The sequence below is a fragment of the Salvelinus namaycush genome, chromosome 19 (genome assembly GCF_016432855.1).
Source record: "Salvelinus namaycush isolate Seneca chromosome 19, SaNama_1.0, whole genome shotgun sequence".
Lineage (NCBI taxonomy): Eukaryota > Metazoa > Chordata > Actinopteri > Salmoniformes > Salmonidae > Salvelinus > Salvelinus namaycush.
In genome coordinates, this window is record NC_052325.1 from 12,632,362 (window position 1) to 12,657,506 (window position 25,145).

Below are 25,145 nucleotides of genomic sequence, written 5' to 3' on the forward strand. Positions count from 1 at the left end.
GGACTTCAGTGCACAACACATCAGCTGTCTGTGACCAGTCTGACATTTTTTTCCCAAGCCAAACCTTCATATCATAACTGCTACACACAGGCTACATCGTTGTCACCATATTAGCTAACGTCGTAGTTAACATAGCTACTAGAACTAACACGTTTGTAAACCCGCTACAATCATGCAGTACAGTCAGCAAGCAGTTTAGTAGTTACACAGGCAGGCCCCGGTGGAAATCAATTAATAAATCCACAAGCTTACCTTGACTTGGACGAGTTCCAGTGTTGGATAGCCATAGCCGGGCTAGCTAACATAGCATCCCTCTCTGTTTGAGCCGGGTGTTTGAGTAGGCTAAACTAGATAGATTCACTAAGTTAGTGGAAGTTAGAGTGAAAATACAACAAAATATAACTAGGTCGCTCTCTCGCTCTTGCTTCTCCATTTTTTTATAAATTAATTTGATCAACTGATCAACTTGTCTTTCTCTCTCTTTGAATCAACTACTCATCACATTTTATGCACTACACTGCTAGCTCGCTATAGCTTATGCTTTCAGTACTTGATTCATTCTCTGATCCTTTCAGTTGAGTTGATAAACTGTCAGTTCATGCTGTAAAAGCTCTGATAGGTTGGAGGACGTCCTCCAGAAGTTGACATAATTACTGTATAAGTCTATGGAAGGGGGTGAGAACCATGAGCCTCCTAGGTTTTGTATTGAAGTCAAAGTACCCAGAAGAGGATAAACTAGCTGTCCTCCGGCTACACCATGGTGCTACCCTATAGAGTGCTGTTGAGGCTACTGTAGACCTTCATTGCAAAAAACAAAGTGTTTTAATCAATTATTAGTGACATGTAAATATATATAGGGTAGTTTTGTCTTTGTTTCACTATTACATTTTTTCTGAAATTCAATAAGGAGGATTGTTCTCCCCTTCCTCCTCTGAGGAGCCTCCAGGTGTGCTGTCATGTCTAGTCTGACTGAAGACTAAAACAGACCAAATATTGAGATGAACAGTGTATTTGGAAAGTATTCAGACCCCTTGACTTTTTCCACATTTTGTTACGTTATAGCCTTATTATAAAAATGATTAAATTATTTTTTTTCCTCATCAATCTACACACAATACCCCATAATGACAAAGTAAACTCATTTATTACAAATGAACAGATACCTTATGTAAATAAGTATTCAGACCCTTTGCTATGAGACTCGAAAGGAGTTAGTTATGTTGCATCCTGTTTCCACTGATCATCCTTGAGATGTTTCTACAACTTGATTGGAGTCCACCTGTGGTAAATTCAATTGAATGGACATGATTTGGAAAGGTGCATACCCCTGTCTATATAAGGTCCCTCAGTTGACAGTGCACGTCAGAGCAAAAATCAAGCCATGAGGCCGAAGGAATTGTCCGTAGAGCTCCGAGACAGGATTTTGTCAGGGCACAGATCTTGGCGAGGGTACCAAAACATTTCTGCAGCCTTCAAGGTCCCCAAGAAAACAGTGGCCTCCATCATTCTTAAATGGAAGAAGTTTGGAACTACCAAGACTCTCCCTAGAGCTGGCTGCCTGGCCAAACTCAGCAATCGGGGGAGAAGGGCCTTGGACAGGGAGATTACCAAGAACCCGATGGGCACTCTGACAGAGCTACAGAGTTCCTCTGTGCAGATAGGAAAACCTACCAGAAGGACAACCATCTCTGCAGCACTCCACCAATCAGGCCTTTATGGTAAAGTTGCCAGACGGAAGCCACTCCTCAGTAAAAGGCCCATCACAGTCCGCTTGGAGTTTGCTAAAAGGCACCTAAAGGACTCTGACCATGAGAAACAAGATTCTCTGGTCTGATGACACCAAGATTGAACTCTTTGGCCTGAATGCCAAGCTTCACGTCCGGAGAACCTGGAACCATCCCTACGGTCACGCGTGGTTGTGGCAGCATCATGTTGTGGGGATGTTTTTCAGCGGCAGAGACTGGGAGACTAGTCAGGATCGAGGGGAAATATGAATGGAGCAAAGTACAAAGAGATCCTTGATGATAACCTGCCCCAGAGTGCTCAGGACCTCGGACTGGGGCGAAGGTTCACCTTCCAACAGGAGAACAACCCTAAGCACACAACCTTGGGACAAGTCTCTGAATGTCCTTGAGTGGCCCAGCCAGAGCCTGGACTTGAACATCTCTGGACAGACCTGAAAATAGCTGTGCAGTGACGCTCCCCATCCAACCTGACAGAGCTTGAGAGGATCTGGAGAGAAGAATGAAAGAAACTCCCCAAATACAGGTGTGCCAAGTTTGTAGCGTCATACCCAAGAAGACTCGAGGCTGTAATCTCTACTCAATACTTTGTTGAAGCACCTTTGGCGAAGGGTCTGAATACTTATGTAAATGTGATATTCCACTTTTTATATTTTTATAAATGTGTAAAATAGACTAAACCTGTTTTTGCTTTGTCATTATGGGGTATTGTGTGATATTTAATTCATTTTTAGAATAAGGCTGTAACGTAACAAAATGTGGAAAAAGTCAAGGTGTATCAGTACTTTCCGAATGCACAATTATTATCCCTGGTATTCCTTCACACCGCTTATTTTTCTCATTGGACAGTGGTGGTAGTTGTTTGAGGACAATTTTTATTTAGGTTAATTTCTGTGTACATCTCTTACTGTTTTTAATCCTTCCACTCTCTGCCTGCACTTTTATAATTGAAGGGTGTTTGAGTCTGAGGCCTGTGTGTGTGGCGGAGGTGGAGTGTGAAGCAAGGCTGGTCAGTTCTAGCAGGAAGGATCTGGACATGGCTGTTAAGTTTCATTGACTGAGGGGGGTTGCTCCATTGCCTGCTATCTGTGGAGCTCATTATTCACAATGTGGGTGGCAGGGAGAACCCCCCCCCCCCCCCCCCACCACAGAAACACCAGACCATCGACGCTGGAGACGCGCATTCTCTCCTCACTGAGGTTACAGCCCCTAGACGTTCTCTAGTGGTGATAGTTCCCTTCTGAACATTCCAATGATTCTGAGGAGGTGAGGACTCAATGGTGAATAGCTGAAGGAAAAAGTTGCATTACCATGGGTGTCTCCTCTAAGGCATCGCTTGGAAATGCGAGTCACTAATATAAACAGGTATTTGTTTTTTCATTTCAAGAAGCTATTTGGATCACTTCCTGTTCAACCATGCATCAATTCATGTTTTTAATGTGCAGAAAGCATCTTCAAATGCCCTAAATAAACTGTTAAACAGAAATAAGCTTATACAGCTACAACGACACATCTCCTTGTCAAATGTCAGGCTTTTTTCCTTCATGTTCTTGCTTTTCTAGAAGGATCATTGTAATCCCAACTGCTTGTCAAATCCTTTTCAAGCAATAATGACCTGTCAAGCCGAGACAATCTGCTCTAATCCAAGTTGTTTATTCCCATTCTGCGGACGAGGAGCTCTGTGCTGTTTTCTATTGGCCGCGTGGCTTATCAGCACCCACAAGCTCAGCCCATAGCTTAGTACTCTCCTCTCCTGATGTTGCCATCTCTACTTTGAGAGATCTTAGATTATAATGATCTCTGAAGGAAAGGTTGGATTGTTAGTTTGTTACACAGTCATCAACAGGAGGGTGTTTTTGACTATGGATATTTTTTTATTGAGTCAATCACGTCATGTTCGAGATGGCCAAATCCTGAAATCAAACTGCACAGATCTTCTGTGACATTCATTTGGGCATCACTGGTATGATGACGTCCATAGTAATGCTCTGATAATGTGGGCGTTAGTGTGGTCAGTATGTCAGCAGAGGAGTAATTTACACAGCTAGGATTTCCAAAGGCTCCAAATGTCTCTCTAATCGAGAAATCGACCATTCTGTTCTAAGCTCTCGCTTGATCCCTACAAACACGCAGCAGTGTAAATCCAGTGACCTTCGACCTGGCCCTGTGGCCCTCTGGGTAAAGCCTCCCATTCTCTGAATATTGATATTTGTGTTCCTCAATATATTCTCATTGGTAGAAATAATACAGATCACATTTTATTTTTGAGGAAGACTACTACCATTTGTGAATGTTAGTGGGGGCTGGTTGAGTGGGATTAGTGGATTTGAAGTGTTTCTTTAACCTCAAACAACAGGAGATGGCAGTGGAATGTTATCAGGTCAGTCTCACTCCCTCTGAAGACTTTTCATGTTGCAGATATTTCTGACCTAGATAGGGAGAGTGGTCTGAAGTCTCCTGACTCCAAATCCTTCACATTTCATTTCTAATTCCTCGAGTCCCAGTCCAGACACAATTCCACCGCATAGCGTGTATGGGCCCAGCAGGAGCATGTTTTAACGAAGCCTAAATTCATTTAATCGCCCACTATCTCCCCAATTCACCACTGACTACACTGCCCATAACAGAAATTGTATTTTCTCTCACTTCTACTCTGGAAAATATGATCTGATAATCACAACTTGAAATCTTGCATTGCGAACAAAACCTAAACAAATGACTCAATGATGCTGGGAAAGTGCATTAGCTCGTACTCCCATTCTACGCTACGCTTTCATCCGTCCATCAGGCAGGATGATGTGGTGGTTCCCATCATTGGTATGGGGGAGCGACTAGAGTACAGTAAATCAGATGGGACGTTAAGCAGAGTGGCGTGGGACAGCCGCAGGGCACACAGAGTCACAGAGGGCCCAACTCTTTCCCAGGCCACCGCAGCACAGTAAAAGGACAACTAAACATGTTTTTAACCCATCTGACCCCGTCTGATTGAGACATCCTGTTGAGTCTATTTGTCATGACGTGTCAACCGAGCCCTGAGAAGGGTGATAAGTGAGGCTCACGTTACCGGCCACTGTAATATCCATCTCTTGTCTGGCTGGTGGCGTAATGTAACAACCGTTCCAAAGGACCAGAACTTAATGAGTCACGTCAGCTTCGTTGCCGCTTTGGTTGTTGTGTTGGTAGGCATGTTTCAGAAATATAGTAGTGAGTGGGATGTCAGTGGTTGGTTGAATGGCTGTTATGGGTGAAACTTCAGTCATGAAGTAATTAGTGTGAACTGCTATTGCATTCCACAGCAGAAAGACAAAGCCCCGATCCTAGCTGGGCTGGGTGTTTATTTTAGCTCATAAATAACGCAGGCAACTTTGATTGTGGGGTACATTTATAATGCATGAACTCCTCCTCCTCTTGTTTTTCTCCCTTTCTGGCAACATATTCATCCAAGGCTCTGTTCCCTTCAACTGCATTTCAATGAATAATTAAAGTGAAACTCAAAGAATGTCTGTGATACCACCTGCTAGGTTGCTCATCGTTTCCCGCTCCCTATTGAAGAACATAATAGCAGGTCTTCAACCATATAGATTTCAGCCCATTAGTGGCAGCACAGCGCTATTTTTGTTGGTTTGAAAACATTGGATAAATAATGATATTCACAACGTTTTTAAACTACTCTTTCAAGGCCATATGCTATTTAGAGTTGACATGTAATGAATCACTAATTGTGTCAAAGAACATTAAAGGAATGTTGACTTACTTGGCATGCATACCTGCAGGTCTTCATTGTTATTACCCTGTTAATTGCGATTGGTGCATGAGATATAAAAATATTCCAGGTAATATTTGATTGCTTTATGCCTTGACAGCTTATGACTCCCAACAAATGGTAGATGAGTACATCTATTTTAATTCAATCACTTTTTGACAGCTCACCTTTTGATTTGACTGAAATCTTCCATATTTGCTTATTGTAGAAATGACCAGAAAGTGACTTTTTAAACCTGAATGCCAAAACCTTTAAGAGATAAAGGTGCTCAAAGTTTATCCATTTTGCATACCCCACCATAGCATTAGACAGCCATGTCTTCTTCACTGGAAAATATAAATGGTTGGGATTGATATCATTTAAAAGCTTACAGACAGGGTTGTCAAACTATTTTATCATTTCTGGTGGGGAAAAAAATATTTTACTATTTTTTTTTATTTATTTGACCTTTTTTTAATGTAAATCCCCTATCTGACCTAGATATTAACATTTGTTGTAGCTTAGACCCTATTTTATATCATCTAAGGTTTTTGTGTTGTGTACGCTATTGGTTGAGACACAACATGCTCTTGAATACAAGGTGGGTGTCATGTTTTGGCTGATAAATGTACTAAAATGTGAATACAATTTTTAAATGTCAACTTTCAAATGGTACAACAAAGACGGTTGGAAGTCCACACATCAGATAATGTTTACTTGAATGGAAATATCTGTACAATTTTTGTGGTACTAACTAGAAGTTTTACATTTACATTTCAATGGTGTACCAGCTAAATTGCAGTGGTCTGAAGGGATAGGTCCGTTCTATGAATTATATTAATATGATTGAAATGACACCCACCCTCTTCAAAAGCATGGTGTCTCAATCGTTGGCGGACACAACCTCAGATGATGTGAAGTAGAGTTTAAGATACGCCATATGCGAATATGAAATCCGAGTTTGTGTTTTTAGATAATTGACATTATAATTTTTTTCAAGAAATAATAAAAGAATTGGACAACCCTGTCTAAGTTTTTAAATGAAATCAATCCCAACCATTTTATATTTTCCAGTGAAGAAGACATGGCTGTCTCATGGTATGCTAAATGGCTCAACTTTGAGCACCTTTATCTCCTGAATGTTTTGGCATTCAGGTCCAAAAAGTCACTTTCTGACCACTTCTTCCATGGGCAAACAATTTACATTTAAGTCATTTAGCAGACGCTCTTATCCAGAGCGACTTACAAATTGGAAAGTTCATACATATTCATCCTGGTCCCCCCGTGGGGAATGAACCCACAACCCTGGCGTTGCAAGTGCCATGCTCTACCAACTGAGCCACACGGGACAATGTTTGGAAAGTTTTGTTTAAATAAAAAGGGATGCTGTCAAAAAGTGATTTGAATTCAAATGTAATTCCCCAGATAGCAAGTGATTGATAAATGAGTTTTGGAAAAGATTTGAGAAAGACCAAGGGCCTTATGAAAGGAGTTGACGATCTCCATAGGAAGAGAGAGATGGAAACCAGACGGTTTTTCCTCTCCTAGTCTGTTATATGACAGACATTGAGAAGAGGCATGTCTGTTATCCTTGCTCTGTGCTGTGAACTAATGAGAGGGCGTATGGTGACATGAGTCATGTCATCCATGGTAAACATCATAACCAACACAAACCCATGGGATGGCCTTTGAAGTCTGAGTTTTCTTGAGTCCAACCAGGACATGAATTGAGATGAAAGGTGTGTTTGTGTGTGTGTGCTGGGGAGAGGGATGTATGAATGTATGAAACTATGTTTCAAGTTTGAGCAGTTCATCTGTCTCCTTCTCTAACCTTGAAATATCTAATCCACTCACACACTCTAGTGTGGCAGCATGCCTCAACTGCTTTTCCAAACCAGCACCTGTGTTGGTTTACTGTAAGCACAGAGAGAGAGAGAGAGAGACAACCGGAGAGTCCTATGCACGACCACACCTCATCTTACTCACAGTCCACTGAAAGAACAATGTTGAAGGTACACTGAACTTTATTGTTTATTAATCACTGTACAATCACTCCACACGATTTATTCTCCACATTTATACAATACTACGAAAGTCAATGACATATTGGAAAAGCCTTTAGAAATAAAATGTTCTACTTATTCACATCACAACCCAACATTCAATGAAATATGTTTAAACTGTTCTGATTTGTTGACCTCAGCTTGTTTTGATACTCCCAGTGTGCATCAGCCGACAGGCAACTCTTCACCAGATGTACAACTTTAATTCTTTAATTTCAAATATGTCACGGAATTCACTTTTTGAATGTTTTCTTGGACATGGTAGAAAACAAACACTTGACTTGAATATGGATGTGGGCCCTAATCTATGGATTTCACATGACTGGGCAGGGGATTGGCCTGGGAGGGCATAGGGCCCACCCACTGGGGAGCCAGGCCCAGTCAAGCTAAATTTGTTATTCCCCACAAAAGGGCTTTATTACAGACAGGGAAACTCCTCAGCACTCCCCCCAGCCCCCCTCAGAAGATCCTGCAGGTGAAGAAGCCGGATGTGGAGGTCATGGGCCGACATGGTTACACGTGGTCTGCGGTTGTGAGGCCGGTTGGACGTACTGCCAAATTGTCTAAAAAGATATTGGAGGCTACTTATAGTAGAGAAATGAACATTCAATTCTCTGGAACAGCTCAGTTGGACTATCCTGCAGTCAGCATGCCAATTGCATGATCCCTCAAAATTTAAGACATCTGTGGCATGGATAGATTATCTTGGCAAAGGAGAAATGCTCACTAACAGGGATGTAAACATATTTGTGCACAAACATTTAGAGAAAATAGCTTTTTGTGTGTATGGAAAATATCAGGGATTTTTTTAAATTTCAGCTCATGAAACATGGGACCAACACTTTACATGTTGCTTTTATTTTTTTGTTCAGTGTAAATCAAGCTGACTTTGAATTATCTAATGCAGTTTGAAGTGGGCCTTCTGCCATGAATAAGAATGAGGAGGGATGTAGGGAACCATTAAGAGTAATGGTGCTCATAGCAAGGGAGTGATGGAGGGAGAGAGAAAGAGACCATGGGGGTGAAAGATATACAGAGAGCGAGAAAGATTAAAAAGAGAGCACTTTAACCACAACACCAGAGTAGGTCCTGGTGACCAGTGGTAGCTTCTGTGTGGGTCGATAAATATGAGCGGGGCGTCTAGCAAGCGCCGCTGGAGTAATTGAGTCTGGTGGTGTGCATGAAAAGCGCAAGGGCAGCAGAATAGATAGAAGGTGATATTTACAGTGTGTGATCAACAGAGAGCCCCTCCCTATCACTCTATCCCAGAGGAGTCTGGTCACTCCTGCTGCAGCTCTGCACACTCACAGAGACTCCAGACATGCCTTGTAAATATCCCCACCGCCTCGCCAAGCTGACACTAAACTTCAGGACCATGATCGACAGTTTCTACTGGCCCCAGCCATCTTTCCTTTATGGGATAGATGGGGGGAAAACTTATACAATGGATTGGGAGGCCTGTTATGTATGCATAGTGGCTACGTGACTTTATAGTCAACTTCATATTTGAAGGGATGTATGGCAAGCTCTCACATTTGGTTATTCATGTGTAGAAATATTATGTTGTATCTGTACCCATTGGATGCAGTGATCACAATATAGTGGCTATATCTAGGAGAACCAAGGTTCAAAAGCTGGGCCTAAAAATAGTGTATAAGAGATCATCAAAAGTTTTTTCTGTGACTCTTATGTGGATGGTGTAAAACATATTTGTTGGTCTGATGTGATTAATAAGGAGCATCCAGACGCTGCACTTGATGAATTATTGAAATTGCTGCTTTCAATTATTGATAAATATGCATATGTTAAGAAACTGACTGTTAGTACTGTTATGGCTCCGTGGATTGATGAGGAATTGAAAAACTGTATGGTTGAAAGAGATGGGGCAAAAGGAGTGGCTAATAAGTCTGAATGCACACCTGATTTACTGCAAATTGAGAAATGATGCGACTAAACTCAGCAATAATAATAAGAAACTTATGAAGCCAAGAACAATGATAAAAAAAACTTTAGCAAATTTTAAATGATATTATGGGCAAAAAGACATTCAACTTCATCTTTCAATGAATCAGATAGCTTACTCATCACAAAACCATTTGATGTTGCCAATTATTTGGCAAAGTGGGCAAACTTGAGCGGGAAATGCCAACAACGAACAGTGAGCCATCGTATTCATGCATAAAAAAAACTAATAATGAAAGAAAAGCATTAAGTTAGAATTTTGCAAAGTTAGTGTGGGACAGGTGGAAAGATTATTGTTATCGATTACAAATGACAAATCTCCTGGCATTGACAACTTAGGAGTGGCCATCCACAGTAGACTTCCATCTATCTGTCATATCTTTTAATCTGAGTCTAGAGGAAGGTTTTTGTCCTCAGGCCAGGAGGGAAGCCAAAGTCATTCCGCTACCCAAGAGTGGTAAAGCGGACTTCGCTGGTTCTAACCGCAGACCAATCAGCTTGCTGCCAGCTCTTAGCAAACTGTTGGGAAAAAATGGTGTTTGACCAAATACAATGCTATTTCTCTGTAAACAAATTGACAACAGACTTTCAGCATGCTTATAGAGAAGGACACTCAACATATACTACACAAACGACTGATGATTGGTTGAAAGTGATAAGAAGATTGTGGGAGCTGTACTGTTTTCAGTGTAGCCTTTGATATTATTGACCATAACCTGTTGTTGAGAACTTGTGTTATGGCTTTTCAACTTCTGCTATATCGTGGATTCAGAGCTTTCTTTAATGGAAGCATCTCTGTCAAACATGTAGGGTGTGGTGTACCGCAGAGAAGTTCTCTAGGCCCTCTTCTTTTTTTTCTATTTTTACCAATGACATGCCACTGGCATTAAACAAAGCCTGTGTGTCCATGTATGCTGATGATTCAACCATATACAGTATATCACAAAAGTGAGTACACCCCTCACATTTTTGTAAATATTTGAGTATATCTTTTCATGTGACAACACTGAAGAAATGACACTTTGCTACAATGTAAAGTAGTGAGTGTACAGCTTGTATAACAGTGTAAATTTGCTGTCCCCTCAAAATAACTCAACACACAGCCATTAATGTCTAAACCGCTGGCAACAAAAGTGAGTACACCCCTAAGTGAAAATGTCCAAATTGAGCCCAATTAGCCGTTTTCCCTCCCCGGTGTCATGTGGCTCATTAGTGTTACAAGGTCTCAGGTGTGAATGGGGAGCAGGTGTGTTAAATTTGGTGTCATCGCTCTCACACTCTCTCATACTGACTGGTCACTGGAAGTTCACCATGGCACCTCATGCCAAAGAACTCTGAGGATCTGAAAAAAAGAATTGTTGCTCTACATAAAGATGGCCTGGGCTATAAGAAGATTGCCAAGACCCTGAAACTGAGCTGCAGCACGGTGGCCAAGACCATACAGCGGTTTAACTGGACAGGTTCTACTCAGAACAGGCCTCGCCATGGTCGACCAAAGAAGTTGAGTGCACGTGCTCAGCGTCATATCCAGAGGTTGTCTTTGGGAAATAGACGTATGAGTGCTGCCAGCATTGCTGAAGGGGTGGGGGGTCAGCCTGTCAGTCCTCAGACCATACGCCGTACACTGCATCAAATTGGTCTGCATGGCTGTCGTCCCAGAAGGAAGCCTCTTCTAAAGATGATGCACAAGAAAGCCCGCAAACAGTTTGCTGAAGACAAGCAGACTAATGACATGGATTACTGGAACCATGTCCTGTGGTCTGATGAGACCAAGAAACTTTTTTGGTTCAGATGGTGTCAAGCGTGTGTGGTGGCAACCAGGTGAGGAGTACAAAGACAAGTGTGTCTTGCCTACAGTCAAGCATGGTGGTGGGAGTGTCATGGTCTGGGGCTGCAGGAGTGCTGCCGGCACTGGGGAGCTACAGTTCATTAAGGGAACCATGAATGCCAACATGTACTGTGACATACTGAATACTCCCCCGCAGGGCAGTATTCCAACATGATAACGACCCCAAACACACCTCCACTGACGACCACTGCCTTGCTAAAGAAGCTGAGGGTAAAGGTGATGGACTGGCCAAGCATGTCTCCAGACCTAAACCCTATTGAGCATCTGTGGGGCATCCTCAAATGGAAGGTGGAGGAGTGCAAGGTCTCTTAACATCCACTAGCTCTGTGATGTCGTCATGGAGGAGTGGAAGAGGACTCCAGTGGCAACCTGTGAAGCTCTGGTGAACTCCATGCTCAAGAGGGTTAAGGCAGTGCTGGAAAATGATGGTGGCCACACACAATATTGACACTTTGGGCCCAATTTGGACATTTTCTCTTAGGGGTGTACTCACTTTTGTTGCCAGCGGTTTAGACATTAATGGCTGTGTGAGTTATTTTGAGGGGACAGCAAATTTACACTGTTATACAAGCTGTACACTCACTACTTTACATTGTAGCAAAGTGTCATTTCTTCAGTGTTGTCACATGAAAAGATATACTCAAATTTACAAAAATGTGAGAGGTGTACTCACTTTTGTGATATACTGTACATGTCAGCAACCATAGCTAATGAAGTAATTTGAAATCCTTAACAAGGAGTTGCAGTCAGTTTTGGAATAGGTGGCCAGTAATAAACTGGTCCTGAACATCTCTAAAACTAAGAGCATTGTATTTGGTACAAATCATTCCCCAAGCTCTAGACCTCAGTTGAATCTCTGGTAATGAATGCTGTGGCTGTTGAACAAGTTGAGGAGACTAAATTACTTGGCATTACCTTAGACTGTAAACTGTCATGGTCAAAACATGTAGATTCAGTGGTTTTAAAGATGGGGAGAGGTCTGTCCATAATAGAGCTTTTTGACACCACACTCCACAAAGCAAGTTTTGCAAGCTCTAGTTTTGTCTTACCTTGATTATTGTCCAGCCATGTGGTCAAGTGCTGCTAAGAAATACCTAGTTAAGCTGCAGCTGGTCTAGAACAGAAAGGCACATCTTGCTCTTCATTGTAATCAGAAGGCTAATTTAAATACTAGGCATGCCCGTCTCTCTTGCCTAAGAGTTGATGAGAGACTTGACTGCATCACTTCTTTTTTATAAGAAACTATGTTGAAAATTCCAAATTGTTTGCATAGTCAACTTACGCACAGCTCTGACACACACACTTACCCCACCAGACATGCCACCAGGAGTCTTTTCATATTTCCCAAATCCAGAACAAATTCAAGAAAGTGTACCATATTATATAGAGCCATTATTGCATGGAACTCCCTTCCATCTCATATTGCTCAAATGAACAGCAAACCTGGTAAAAAGAAAACCCAGATAAAGCAACACCTCACTGCACAGCGCCACTCCCGTATCTGACCTAGATATTTTGTGTGATATGTAGGCTATGTGTGCTGCTTTTAAATGTGTGTGTATATACAGTGTATTCAGAAAGTAGTCAGACCCTTGACTTTTTCCACGTTTTGGTATGTTACAGCCTTATTCTAAAATGGATAAAATACTTTTTTCCCTCAATCTATACACAATAGCCCATAATGACAAAGCAAAAACAGGTTTACACATTTTTGCAAAACAAAAAAAGAAATACTTATGTAAATAAGGTATTCAGACCCTTTGTTATGAGACTTGAAATTGAGCTCAGGCGAATCCTGTTTCCATTGATCATCCTTGAGATGTTTGTACAACTTGATTGGAGTCCACCTGTGGTAAATTCTATTGATTGGACATTTTTTGGGAAGGCACACACTTGTCTATATAAGGTCCCACAGTTGACAGTGCACGTCAGAGCAAAAATCAAGCCATGAGGTTGACGGAATTCTCCATAGAGCTCTGAGACGGGATTGTGTCGAGGCTTAGATCTGGGGAAGGGTACCAAAACATTTCTGCAGCATTGAAAGTCCCCAAAAACACAGTGGCCTTCATTCTTAAATGGAAGAAGTTTTGAACCACCAAGACTCTTCCTAGAGCGGGGGAGGTGACCAAGAACCCGACGGTCACTCTGACAGAGCTCCAGAGTTCCTCTGTGGAGATGGGAGAACCTTCCAGAAGGACAACCATCTCTGCAGCACTCCACCAATCAGGCCTTTATAAAAGGAGGCCCAATCTGAAGCCACTCCTCAGTAAACGGCATATGACAGCCCGCTTGAAGTTTGCCAAAAGGCAACTAAAGGACTCTGACCATTAGAAACAAGATGCTCTGGTCTGATGAAACCAAGATTGAACTCTTTGGCCTGAATGTCAAGCGTCAATTCTGGAGGAACCCTGGCACCATCCCTACTGTGAAGCATGGTTATGGCAACATCATGCTGTGGGGATGTTTGCAGCGGTAGAGACTGGGAGACTAGTCAGGATTGAGGGAAAGATGAACAGAGCAAAGTACAGAGAGATCCTTGATGAAACCTGCTCCAGAGTGCTCAGGAACTCAGACTGCGGCACAGACCTTCCAACAGGACAACGACCCTAAGCACACAGCCAAGACAACACAGGAGTGGCTTTGGGACAAGTATCTGAATATCCTTGAGTGGCCCAGGCAGAGCCCGGACTTGAACCCGATCGAACATCTCTGGAGAGACCTGAAAATAGCTGTGCAGCGACATTTCCCATCCAACCTGACAGAGCTTGAGAGGATCTGCAGAGAACAATGGGAGAATACGTGTATGCCAAGCTTGTAGCATCATTTTAATATATTTTCTAGAATTCTAGAAACCATTTTTTTGTCATTATGGGGTATTGTGTGTAGATTGATTGGAAAAAAACTATTTAATCAATTTTAGAATTAGGCTGTAACATAACAATGTGGAAAAAGTCAAGGTGTCTGAATACTTTCAGAATGCACTGTAGATCTGTCCTTGAGCTGTTCTTGTCTATTAATGTTCTGTCATGTTTCATGTTCTGTGTGGACCCCAGGAAAAGTAGCTGCGGCTTTCACAACAACTAATGGGGATCCTAATAAAATAGCAAATTATTTGATGGATCGCAGTATGGTAACGAAATGAAGGAATCAATCAAAGCTTGTCGTCGGAAAACCACTCATCTCTCCTAAACCCGCCCTATGATTGTACAAATATGCTCAGGCGGTATGGGAAAATGTCTCCTATACGTAATACATTAGTACGAATGATGTTCATGCCTTTTGTTATGTCTGCCTCGGGCTTCACAATATGCACTGCAATCTCGACTGGTAGCGGTTCACACTTCATTAACTGAAGCAAAACACTTTGTGACATTTTATACAATACATTTTGTCAGAGTTTGTTTTTTCAGCTGTCCCTGTTGGGAAGTGAGTCTTTTTTACGATGGACCGAGAACCAGCGCGCCCCTACCCCAGCCGCCTGGGGAAGTGGAAGTTCTAAGATGCACTCACGCATGTGCACAAGCACGCGTACAAGCACGCGTACACACACACACACACACACACACACACACACACACACACACACACACACACACACATAGCCGAGTTGTCTCTCCCCCTTCGCCGTGACAAAGTGAGGACGGTGCTGTCGCATTGGCAGCCATTCAGTCTCTGACTCTCACATCGGCCCCACAGAAAGCCTTTCAGGGCTCCACAGTGCAACAACTGATGTGTTTTATTACAGCGTGAAATGGGGAGTGAAAGGGCTCCAAGGCTGGCCCTACTTACCCATGCAGAATGTGTCACTTTTTTGGAAGGACGATAAGGACACAAAGGGAGAGTCGGGAGCACAAATGCTTTTGTTGGGAAACTGCTAGAGCCAACTGCTTTGGTGGAGCTCTGGCCTCAACCAATAGCGAAAGTCCTTGTATACATCTGGGAGTGAGAACAGTTCAACATCATTTAGTGTACTAACTTGCATGTTTACGCATCATAGAACATTTTCATGTGGTGTTGTTATTCCAACATATGTTAGCCTGGATGCCAGTCTTAGACTTTAACTTCAACACCATCTCAGGCTGGCACCCAGGTTAACTAGACAGATGCAGCATGTCTATCCCAATTACCCACTTTCCCTTCCATGTTGTCTCTGCCCAGCTGAGATCTCCTACACTGAACAAAAATATAAATGGAACATGCAACAATTTCAAAGATTTTACAGCGTTACAGTTCATATAAGGAGATCAGTCAATTGAAATGAATGAATTAGACCCTAATCTATGGATTTCACTTGACTGGGAATACAGATATGCATCTGTTGATCACAGATACAGTGCCTGTAGGGGTGTGGGTCAGAAAACAACCAGTCAGCATCTGGTGTGACCACCATTTTCCTCATGCAGTGCGACATCTCATTCGCATAGAGTTGATCAGGCTGTTGATTGTGGCCTGTGGAATATTGTCCCACTCTTCTTCAATGGCTGTGTGAAGTTGCTGGATATTGGCGGGAACTCAAACACGCTGTCGTACATGTTGATCCAGAGCATCCCGAACATGCTCAATGGGTGACATGTCTGAGTATGCAGGTCATGGAAGAACTGGGACATTTTCAGCCTCCAGGAATTGTGTACAGATCCTCGCGACATCGGGCCGCGCATTATCATGCTTAAACATGAGGTGATGGCGGCGGATGAATGGCACAACAATGGGGCACATGATTGCGTCACGGTATCTCTGTGCATTCAAATTGCCATCGATAAAATGCAATTGTGTTCAATGTCCATAGCTGCCCATACCATAACCCCACCTTCATCATGGGGCCCTCTGTCACAACGTTGACAGTAAACCGCTCGCCCACACGAAGCTATAGACGCTGTCTGCCATCTGTCCATTACAGTTGAAACAGGGATTCATCAGTGAAGAGCACACTTCTCCGGCATGCCAGTGGCCATCGAAGGTGAGCATTTGCCCACTGAAGTTGGTTACGACGCCGAACTGCAGTCAGGTCAAGACCCAGGTGAGGACGACGAGCATGCAAATGAGCTACCCTGAGGTGATTTCTGACTGTCTGCACAAACTTTCTTTGGTTGTGCAAACCCACAGTTTCATCAGCTGTCCAGTTAGCTCAGGGGTGGGCAATTCCAGTCCTCGATGGCTAGATTTGGTGTCACAGTTTTGCCCCAACTAACACACCTGACTCCAATAATCTCCTAATCATGATCTTCAGTTTAGAATGCAATTAGTTAAATCAGCTGTGCTTGCTAGGGATGGAGAAAAGTGTGACACCAATCAGGCCCTCGAGGACTGGAGTTGCCCATCCCTGGGTTAGCTGGTCTCAGACCATCCTGCAGGTGAAGAAGCCAGAAATGGAGGTCCTGGGCTGGCGTGGTTACACAGTCTGTGGTTGTGAGGCCGGTTGGACGTACTGCCAAATTCTCTAAAACAACATTGGAGGCGGATAATGGGAGAGAAATTAACGTTAAATTCCCTGGCAACAGCTCTGGTGGACATTCCTGCAGTCAGCATGCCAATTGCACGCTCTCTCAACTGTTGTGTGACACAACTGCACATTTTAGAGGGGCCTTTTATTGTCCCCAGCACAAGGTGCACTTGTGTACCTGTGTAATGATCATGCTGTTTTATCAGCTTCTTGATATTCCACACCTTTCAGGTGGATGGATTATCTTGACAAAGGATAAAATGCTCACTAACAGGGATGTAAACAAATTTATGCACAAAATTTAAGAGAAATAAGCTTTTTGTGCATATGGGACATTTCTGGAATCTTATTTCAGGTCATGAAACATGGGACCACACCTTACATGTTGCGTTTATATTTTTGTTCAGTAATGGTTAAACCCGATGTTAAAGACTCACAGAAGCAGATATTGTTAGATTCAGCAGCACAACGGTGTCAATACAACTGTGGTTTTTGATTGAGTCACCTTTTTGTAATTATACGGAGCGTCTCCTATTTGCTTTGGCAAGACATCTGTCGTCGCTCACGCCCCCTCCTACTAAAATGTCAGTTATGTGGGTGTGGCTGAGAAAAACGCTGACAGATTGTCAGTTATCAGCACACCTGTGGAGAGCTCTCACAGTGAGGAACTCAAATGCTTATCTTCATTTGTGATCCTCATATCCACTCCCTCAAAGAGTGCAAAGACTTGCAAAATCCATAGGAATGCACTTCCTTTATTTGTAATTCGCCTTCGTTTTTTCTATTGTATTGAAAACATCTATTGTGGACTAAATAATTTATCCGACGGGGTTGTGTGTGAGAAACATATTGAAGGGGTAGGCTTCATGCACTAACCATACAAGGTCGAATCTGTGATCTTTTAACGTGGTATGTAATCTTAATTCCGGTTGCCTTCACACGCGAGCTCGAGCATTTCAAATGCAAGTTTCAATCCATTTTCACTTTCCCTATAGAATTTTGATGAAGCATAAAGGGGCCTGATCACAAAGAAAAGCCTTTCTTCAACAACTGGAATGCATTCATTGCCATGCTCACAAGATCTTTCATTGGGAAAATTGGCTTGATTCCGCAGCTTACATGTGTCTGCTCAGTGATTTGTAGAGGGGATTTTAGGCCTTTGGCATGTGCTGTGTCTGTTGGCAGAGGTTCCTTTAGACTAGTGAGACTGCTGGCGCAAAAGCCATTGCCTCAACACCTCAATGTGTCAGCATGGTGTCTCTGGATGGAAGACTGGCTGCCCATTAGTGCTACTACCGCCAGGTAAAGTCTACTGTACTGTCAGTGGAAATTGACTCAGCGTTCATGTACTGTAGGTGTTCATCAAATCATATTCCCATTCAGTATGTGGGGATAGTGACATTGCAAGACACTTATTTCAGTTTTTCCCACTGTGTAATTCTGTGGAACCCACAATGGTTTCTTTTGAATCTCCAGGGGTTCATTCTGAACTCCTGCTCATCACATACCATAGCCTATACTTTTTTTAGGGGAAATATGAACTACTGCTTCCCCACTGCCTCCTGTCTCCCTTTTCCCAGCCCTGTATCTCCTCAACACTTCAGTGTCCAGATGGTCTCCCAAACCTGCTCCGTGGAGTAAAAGCGAGTGCTAACTGAGAGACCACAATGTGTTTGAGAACTGTCAGGCAACCCAAGTGTAGGGCCCTGATTGCTCCATGTTCCTTCCAGAAGCCAGGTTTACGCTTCAACATGTGCCCGCCCTACGCACTCCATAAAAAGCAAGTAAACTTTTCACTGGCAATGGCATAATAAACACAGAGGCTGCTAATGAGCTGATTTAAAGACTCATTAACACAGCTCCCTGACTCAGGTGTAATTTCTTATGTTGTTGCCTTTTAAGACAATCTTTTTCTCATGCAAGTGTCTCTGTACCATACCAGTAAAACATGGGCACATACTGTGTTTTACGCTCATCGAATGACTGTCTCTATATATATCTAATAGGTCATGTTCTCTGAGATTGATGTGAGACATCCAGAATGCTCTGGCCAAAAGTTCACTCCCTAGCTCTCATTTCTCCTCTCACGGAAGGTCTCCATCTCTGGTTCATTAAAGATGATTCCCCCCTGCTGACCAACATATTGGACTTTCCCATACGAGGAATGCGGTGGTGGAGTCTGACAGTTAGCTGCTGGGTCTCTGTATTTTAGCTGGGTCAGAGAGTCTAAATTGAATGGGGCTGAATGGTCACTGTGGTTTGGGCCTGTCCCAGTGGCTGCCCAGAAGCAGCAGCCCAGCAGTGATTCCTCTCTGGGAGACTCTCCTACTGGCTATAGCAGTACCACTGGTTCTGTAGCAGCCAGCTAGCAGCACCAGGAACACATCAGCCTCCAGCCACTCTATCCTATGAAGGTTCTGAACACATGCCCCTTTTTCTGCGGTGGCATCTGATGCCTGATTCCCTTGGACATGCATGAACTTTCATGTTTTATTACATTTAGCCTTATTGAGTTTGATTAGTTGAGGGCAAGCTGTTGTATTTACAGCGAGAGGAATTTGACCATTATTGGTGTATTTTCATTTTAAATTCTTCATCCGATATGTTGGGCTAAACGACTTGCGCTGCAGTCTCTTCTAGGATCCTCTGATCCCATGCCCGCGCCAAACATCCAGTAAATAAGTTCCACATGTTTGAAAAGGGAATCCCAAGAACATTTTAACTGGATGTATTATCTATTAACCGTCCTCTCTGTGTACAACTGGAAGAGGTTGGGAGGGAGAGAGAGCGGTAGAGAGAGAGGCTGTATCGGGTCCAGACATGAGGTGGAGGAGAGAGCTGGTGAGGGGGGGTTGGGGGTTATGCTGATGCATTTTCGTAAGGAATTTGTCAAGGGCAGAAGAGCCAGACAAAAAATTATAGCTATTGAATGGATTTTGGGAGTCACAGCGACTGTGCTCTTTGCTCTATTCTGAAACGAATCCGCTTTGGCCCTTGGCCTGTTACCTTCTTTTGTAGAAAATTGTTGATGTTCTTTGAAAGTATGTGGGGATTCTGTAACAAAGAGGTGTGAATGCTGATTGTGATGTGGAAGTGGCTGTGTGAGGTGCTTGGCAGTCAGAGAGGAGAGGGAGTGAGACAGAAAGAGAGCAAGGGAGAGCGAGAGAGAGCACCCTCTCAGGCTTCGCTCACACTAAGCTCTTTAATGTGGCTGGCTCTTTGAAGCACTGACACCCTTCCTTCTCCCTTTCACAGTGCCTGGAGCCCTGCAAGGAATCCTGGGACCTGAAGGAAAATCAGTGCCAGGACTTATGCGAGGTACGTATGTCACTATTGCCACCGCCTCGGAGTTTGAGTGCTCCCTCTGGAGTGGGAAAATTCAATAAGGGGAAAGTCTGAGGGAACGAAGAGCGTCAAGTAAAGTGGAGGCTCTTTTTTTCTCTCTACTGTAATGTAATGGCACTCTGTGTAAGATTGAATCAAAGCTGTTTAACTTACTCACCACTCAAATTAGTCAGCAGGTTCAATGTAAACAGGACAATCCCTGTTAGCTCGCTGACCTGCCAGTTCAAGCACTGGCACACTCAACGCTACAAGTCACCTGACACACATTTTTCATTTGCCTTTCCTCCTGTCCACCTCCTCCTCTTCCCTTTCCTCTTCCTCCTCCCCCTCCTACCTCGTCCTCCTCCTCCTCTTCTCCTCCTCCTACCACCTCCTTGTTCCCCTCTACCCTCCAGCCCCTCTTTCCCAAGAAGCACTATGAGTGTTTGACTAGCTGTGAGTTCCTGAAGTCTGTAGAAGGGGTGAAACAGGGGGACTGCTCGGCCCCTGAGAAGGCCAGTGGCTTCGCTGCAGCCTGCGTGGAGAGCTGTGAGGAGGATGGAGAGTGCTCCGCTGTCAAGAAGTGCTGCTCCAATGGCTGCGGACACACCTGTCAGACCCCCAAGAACCTCTACAAAGGTACAATGACACATCATAATATGACATGTACTGTACAGGCGCCGTATGTGACATCATTGGGTACAACACTAAAGCTAGTTACTGTACACAGAACTCTGTCATATTCGGTTATTCAAATGCAGTAGTAGCTTTCTGTGCTTTAACTTTTATCCTTGAATATTGTAAATCATCTTCGGTTATTATTTAGCAAGGCTATGCCTTTTTAGCGGTATGTGTTTGTGTGTGCACGATATACCAAGTTTCACTAGTAGTGCTGCAAAATCCATTTAGCTATGCAGTGAACCATACATTTAATTTTATTCAAAATAGACCAATATTTCACTTGAGTTTCTTTGTCTCCACGCAATCCCCACATTCTGTACATGCTGTATTTTATGATACATCCAGTGTGTGAAATTGTTCTAAATCAGCTTTAGGCTCACAAAAGAACAGATGCACAGAGAGAGAGAGAGGGAGGGAGACCTCCAGTAAAACTGTTTTAATGTCACTGCCTGAGGTGTCTGGATGTTCAGAGACAAGAGGAGAGCGCACAGCCCATTGTGGAAGAGCGAGAGAAGACTCTCTCAGTGCCTCTGGGCCAGGAGATGGAAGCTGGATCTTCTTCAGTTGTGTTTGTCAGCAGCACACTGACTCTGTCTGGCTGCTGACAGCCTTGGACCATAACAAGGCAGGAGAAGTGGAACTGGGCTCAGTGGAAAGACTGGAACCTGCCTCTTTCAGTCTTTGATGCAATGCAGTGACAGAGCTGTGGCTATTTTTGAAGTGCACACACACGTGTGTGTGTGTGGGGGGTGTGTGTGTTGAAGCATGCATTAATATATTCTGAAAGAATGGATGTACAGTAAAGGCAGTGTCATGGCCTGGAGATTCACAGCCTGTGTGGATGGAGAAAGATAAAAGGAGAGGTATCATTGAGGAGTTGAATATACTGTACAATTAGATACATTCACCATAGAGAACAGACAAACGTATATAGAGCCAAACAGTTGACTGTCCTGTAAATCCAAACACAGCCTATGATTGATCTGTATTGGTATCAGATTTGCACATGTTTTAATTAGCAGTCTGCTTTAAGTCATGATTGAATTCCAATCCTGATCTCCATTGTTGAAGGTGTAATTATGTGCTCACAGTGTGGAGAGAGTAATTGTTTCTGTATGTGCACAAGTGTGTGTTCAGGATGATCCATAATGCTGGAAGCCATTATTCTGACGAGAGCCGGGTGAAATGGAGCGTTTCCCCCGCGGAGATCGCTCTCAGATGTGTGTTTGTGTGCCCTGTGTGTGTGTGCAGGTGAAGGTCCCCAGCGAGTGTGTGACAGCGGAAGAGTGCGCTGTAGAAAGCAGAGCTCATTGTGTGTGTGTTATGTCTTTTGAACACATACACAGAAGACGACTACAGGGCCTTGGTCCCATATGTAGAGCTTTTCTCTTGACATCAATAGAACCCAGTGATATTACATACTACTCACTAGACTGTAACGTCTTCTTTTTTGTTCAAAGCTGTACTAGCAAAGTGGAGTTTTGAATAAGATATGTCTCTCCCCCTTTTCCCTCAGCCATGATGGGTTGGCAGTCATTTGTGATAGATGGTTATTCTGTCACCATAATAGTGATCACTGAGAGACCAGTGTGGAAAGGCAGTCTTGTTCTCAGCCCGTGTCCTTATGTAAATCTGTCAGTCTTTACTTATGGTCTCTCTCCCTCTTGAGACGCTGTGATGCTTGATCCTCACACTCGCCAGCCAGCCGTCGTCCTCCCCAGCCATTCACAGCTCCACACCACTAATGTATTTAAAAGATTGAACAGTGCATGACCATCCTGGGGTATGGATGTATTGCCGCCTCTGTGCTCCAAAACAAAGACAGTCATTTGATGCACGTAAAATATGACGCATATCTTCATTGTTAACCGTCAGAGACCTATGTAACCATGTATATTGATGACTCTGGGAACCATGGCATGACACTGAGCACTCATCAGTGTTTGAAGACTATGGGATGCCATTGTACTACAATCACCTTTTGAAGAATGTATTGTTGGATGTGTTCCTCCCACCTTGATTGGTGCTTGTTTGCTACGGCCCCTGTAATTAGCCAGGTCATTTTGACAGTGTGTGCGTGAGCACTCAGCATTATAATCCAGGAGCGTTATTGTTGGAATGCACAATACATGAATGAATGCTCAGCTCTTGATAACTGTTCATCAAGGCGAACTTCATGGTTATGTTTTTTTGGATGGGGCAGAGCAAGCATGTGGCCATTGGAAGATGAATCCTGTTAGTACGATTCTTGGATGGGATCTAGCTCGCATCTTTGTAGGGGTGCGAGCTAAGAGAGGGTTTGTCACTTTGCTGCGTGTGGATGGTTGTTGGATGAAGAGACGGGATGTGTGTGTGTGTGTGTGTAGCTGAGGGAAGATGAATCATGGCGGAGGGAGTAGGAATGCTGTGGTATTGTGTTTGTCTCTCACACACACACACACACACACACACACACACACACACACACACACACACACACACACACACACTGGAGCTGTGAAACCTCAGCACAATGGCACACAGCTGTTCCTCTGTGTCGAGCATCTATCTACGAGACTCAAGACTGACTCTATATGTGTCTGGCAAATGGGCCCACCTTCATCTCCCACCCGGCATACAATGAGTATCAATCAATCACGTTACAAATACTCAATAGAGATGTAACAAGTTGAAGCAGCCTGCTTATGCAGCACAGGCAATTCAACACTATTTTGAGCACCTTGTTTGCAGTTACTTTGACTTGAGTATGTGTGTTTATACTGTGTGCATTTCATGAATACAGAGCAGCGCTAGGCGCTCGCTCTCCTCAGATCGAGGGGAGAGGTCCTTGGGTAAGTAAGTGTGTGAGAACGGCAGGTGATTTATTGAGAGGTGTGGGATTTATTCAGTGTTCTTCTGTACTCCTGAACGCTGCGTTTCCAATCTCCATCTCATTAACACTTAGCCCGATGCTCAATCAACAACTCACTACATCTCAGCTGAAATAAATCCTCCAGGAGAGAGTTAGTCTGTCATGGACACTCACTTTTCCCTACACTGTGCACTTAATAAATCGGATTTATCGCACATGGGCACATTGACAGAGTTTAAATGGGTTGAATCTGAGGGACAATGAGGCAAATGGATTGTACACGTGTGTGTGTGTGTGTGTGTGTGTGTGTGTGTGCATCTGAGTGTGTTTTGACATGGAGAGAAGATAATTTAAGCTCCTCGGCTTTCCACTACCTCACATACCCAGAGGCTAACTATCTGTCTCCTCCCCAAAGAGACAGCTGGTAAACCACATTCTCTCTATCCAAGAGTATATCACGGTCCGTCACAGCACAATGACCATGATATTGACCCAGTGGACAGTGTCTCGGACAGTGTCTGTCAATCTCAAATCTGTAATGTTTCTCCCAAAGTCACACAGTGATGATGTTATATGTCTGTCCTCAAGCAAAGATGATCTATTATATTGACAAGATAGCCAAGTGACCGCTCTGACAATGGAAATACATGTCCTCAATGATTGAAGGCAGGCGAGATCAGGTGGGACAATTCTAGACAATGAGGGCAGATACGCGTGTGAACAACAGGCATAACTAAGTGTTTTTTCTCAAAGTTGCCATAATGCCATGTGATGTTAGTACATTAACAGCCTAAACATTACGAGACTTATATTCATTCAAATAAGCATCACGTAATTCGACACGCTCATAGACCTCCATACAAAAAAGGACTTATCTAAATCATCTGGCTTCGCCTCTTCCTCTCTGCCTAAAGTCACTCACAGTGATGATGTCATGCCCCATTCTCTCCCTAACTCTGTCTCACAGTGATGTCAATGAATGTTTTCAGGAGCACCCCTGAAGCCCAGAAAGGAGCTGGTGTTTGTGGAGCAGCCGTCCGGAGGCCTGGTGATCCGCTGGTCCTCTAAGTTCAACATCTCTGTGGAGCCTGTCCTGTACGTGGTGCAGCGCCGCTGGAACTATGGCATCCACCCCAGTGAGGACGACGCCACAGAGTGGGAGACCGTGGCACAGGTAGGGCACCACACCAGGCTCCTTCTCTGACTACCTCAATGCTGCTGGAGGATTGCTCTTTCATTCACATACAGTATATTATAATCAAATAATTTCCTGTTTAGTTATCCTAAATTAATTACACGGTTGCTTTTTAGGAAGATGAAGAATTAGTGATGCATTATTTGGTGGAAAAACCAACCCTAAAACTAAACCATAATATGTTCTCCACAAAAGAGAGACATAACAATGTCGGGGTGGTACTCCACAGCTGTGGAAGCACTGCACTCAATCACACTGTCGCACACTGTTGCACATTCCTTAGTCGCAGTGTCTTT

The 25,145-nt window shown here is 43.5% G+C and overlaps 1 protein-coding gene across 1 annotated transcript in view; it reads left to right on the forward strand.

Moving 5' to 3' along the window:
• Window positions 1-25,145, forward strand: part of LOC120064149 (anosmin-1-like) — a 55,131-nt gene that overhangs the window by 15,840 nt on the left and 14,146 nt on the right. The window contains exons 3-5 of the mRNA XM_039014522.1: window positions 20,054-20,116; window positions 20,539-20,761; window positions 24,644-24,828. Coding sequence (XP_038870450.1) covers window positions 20,054-20,116; window positions 20,539-20,761; window positions 24,644-24,828 — 471 coding nt within the window. The remainder of the gene's footprint in view (window positions 1-20,053; window positions 20,117-20,538; window positions 20,762-24,643; window positions 24,829-25,145) is intronic.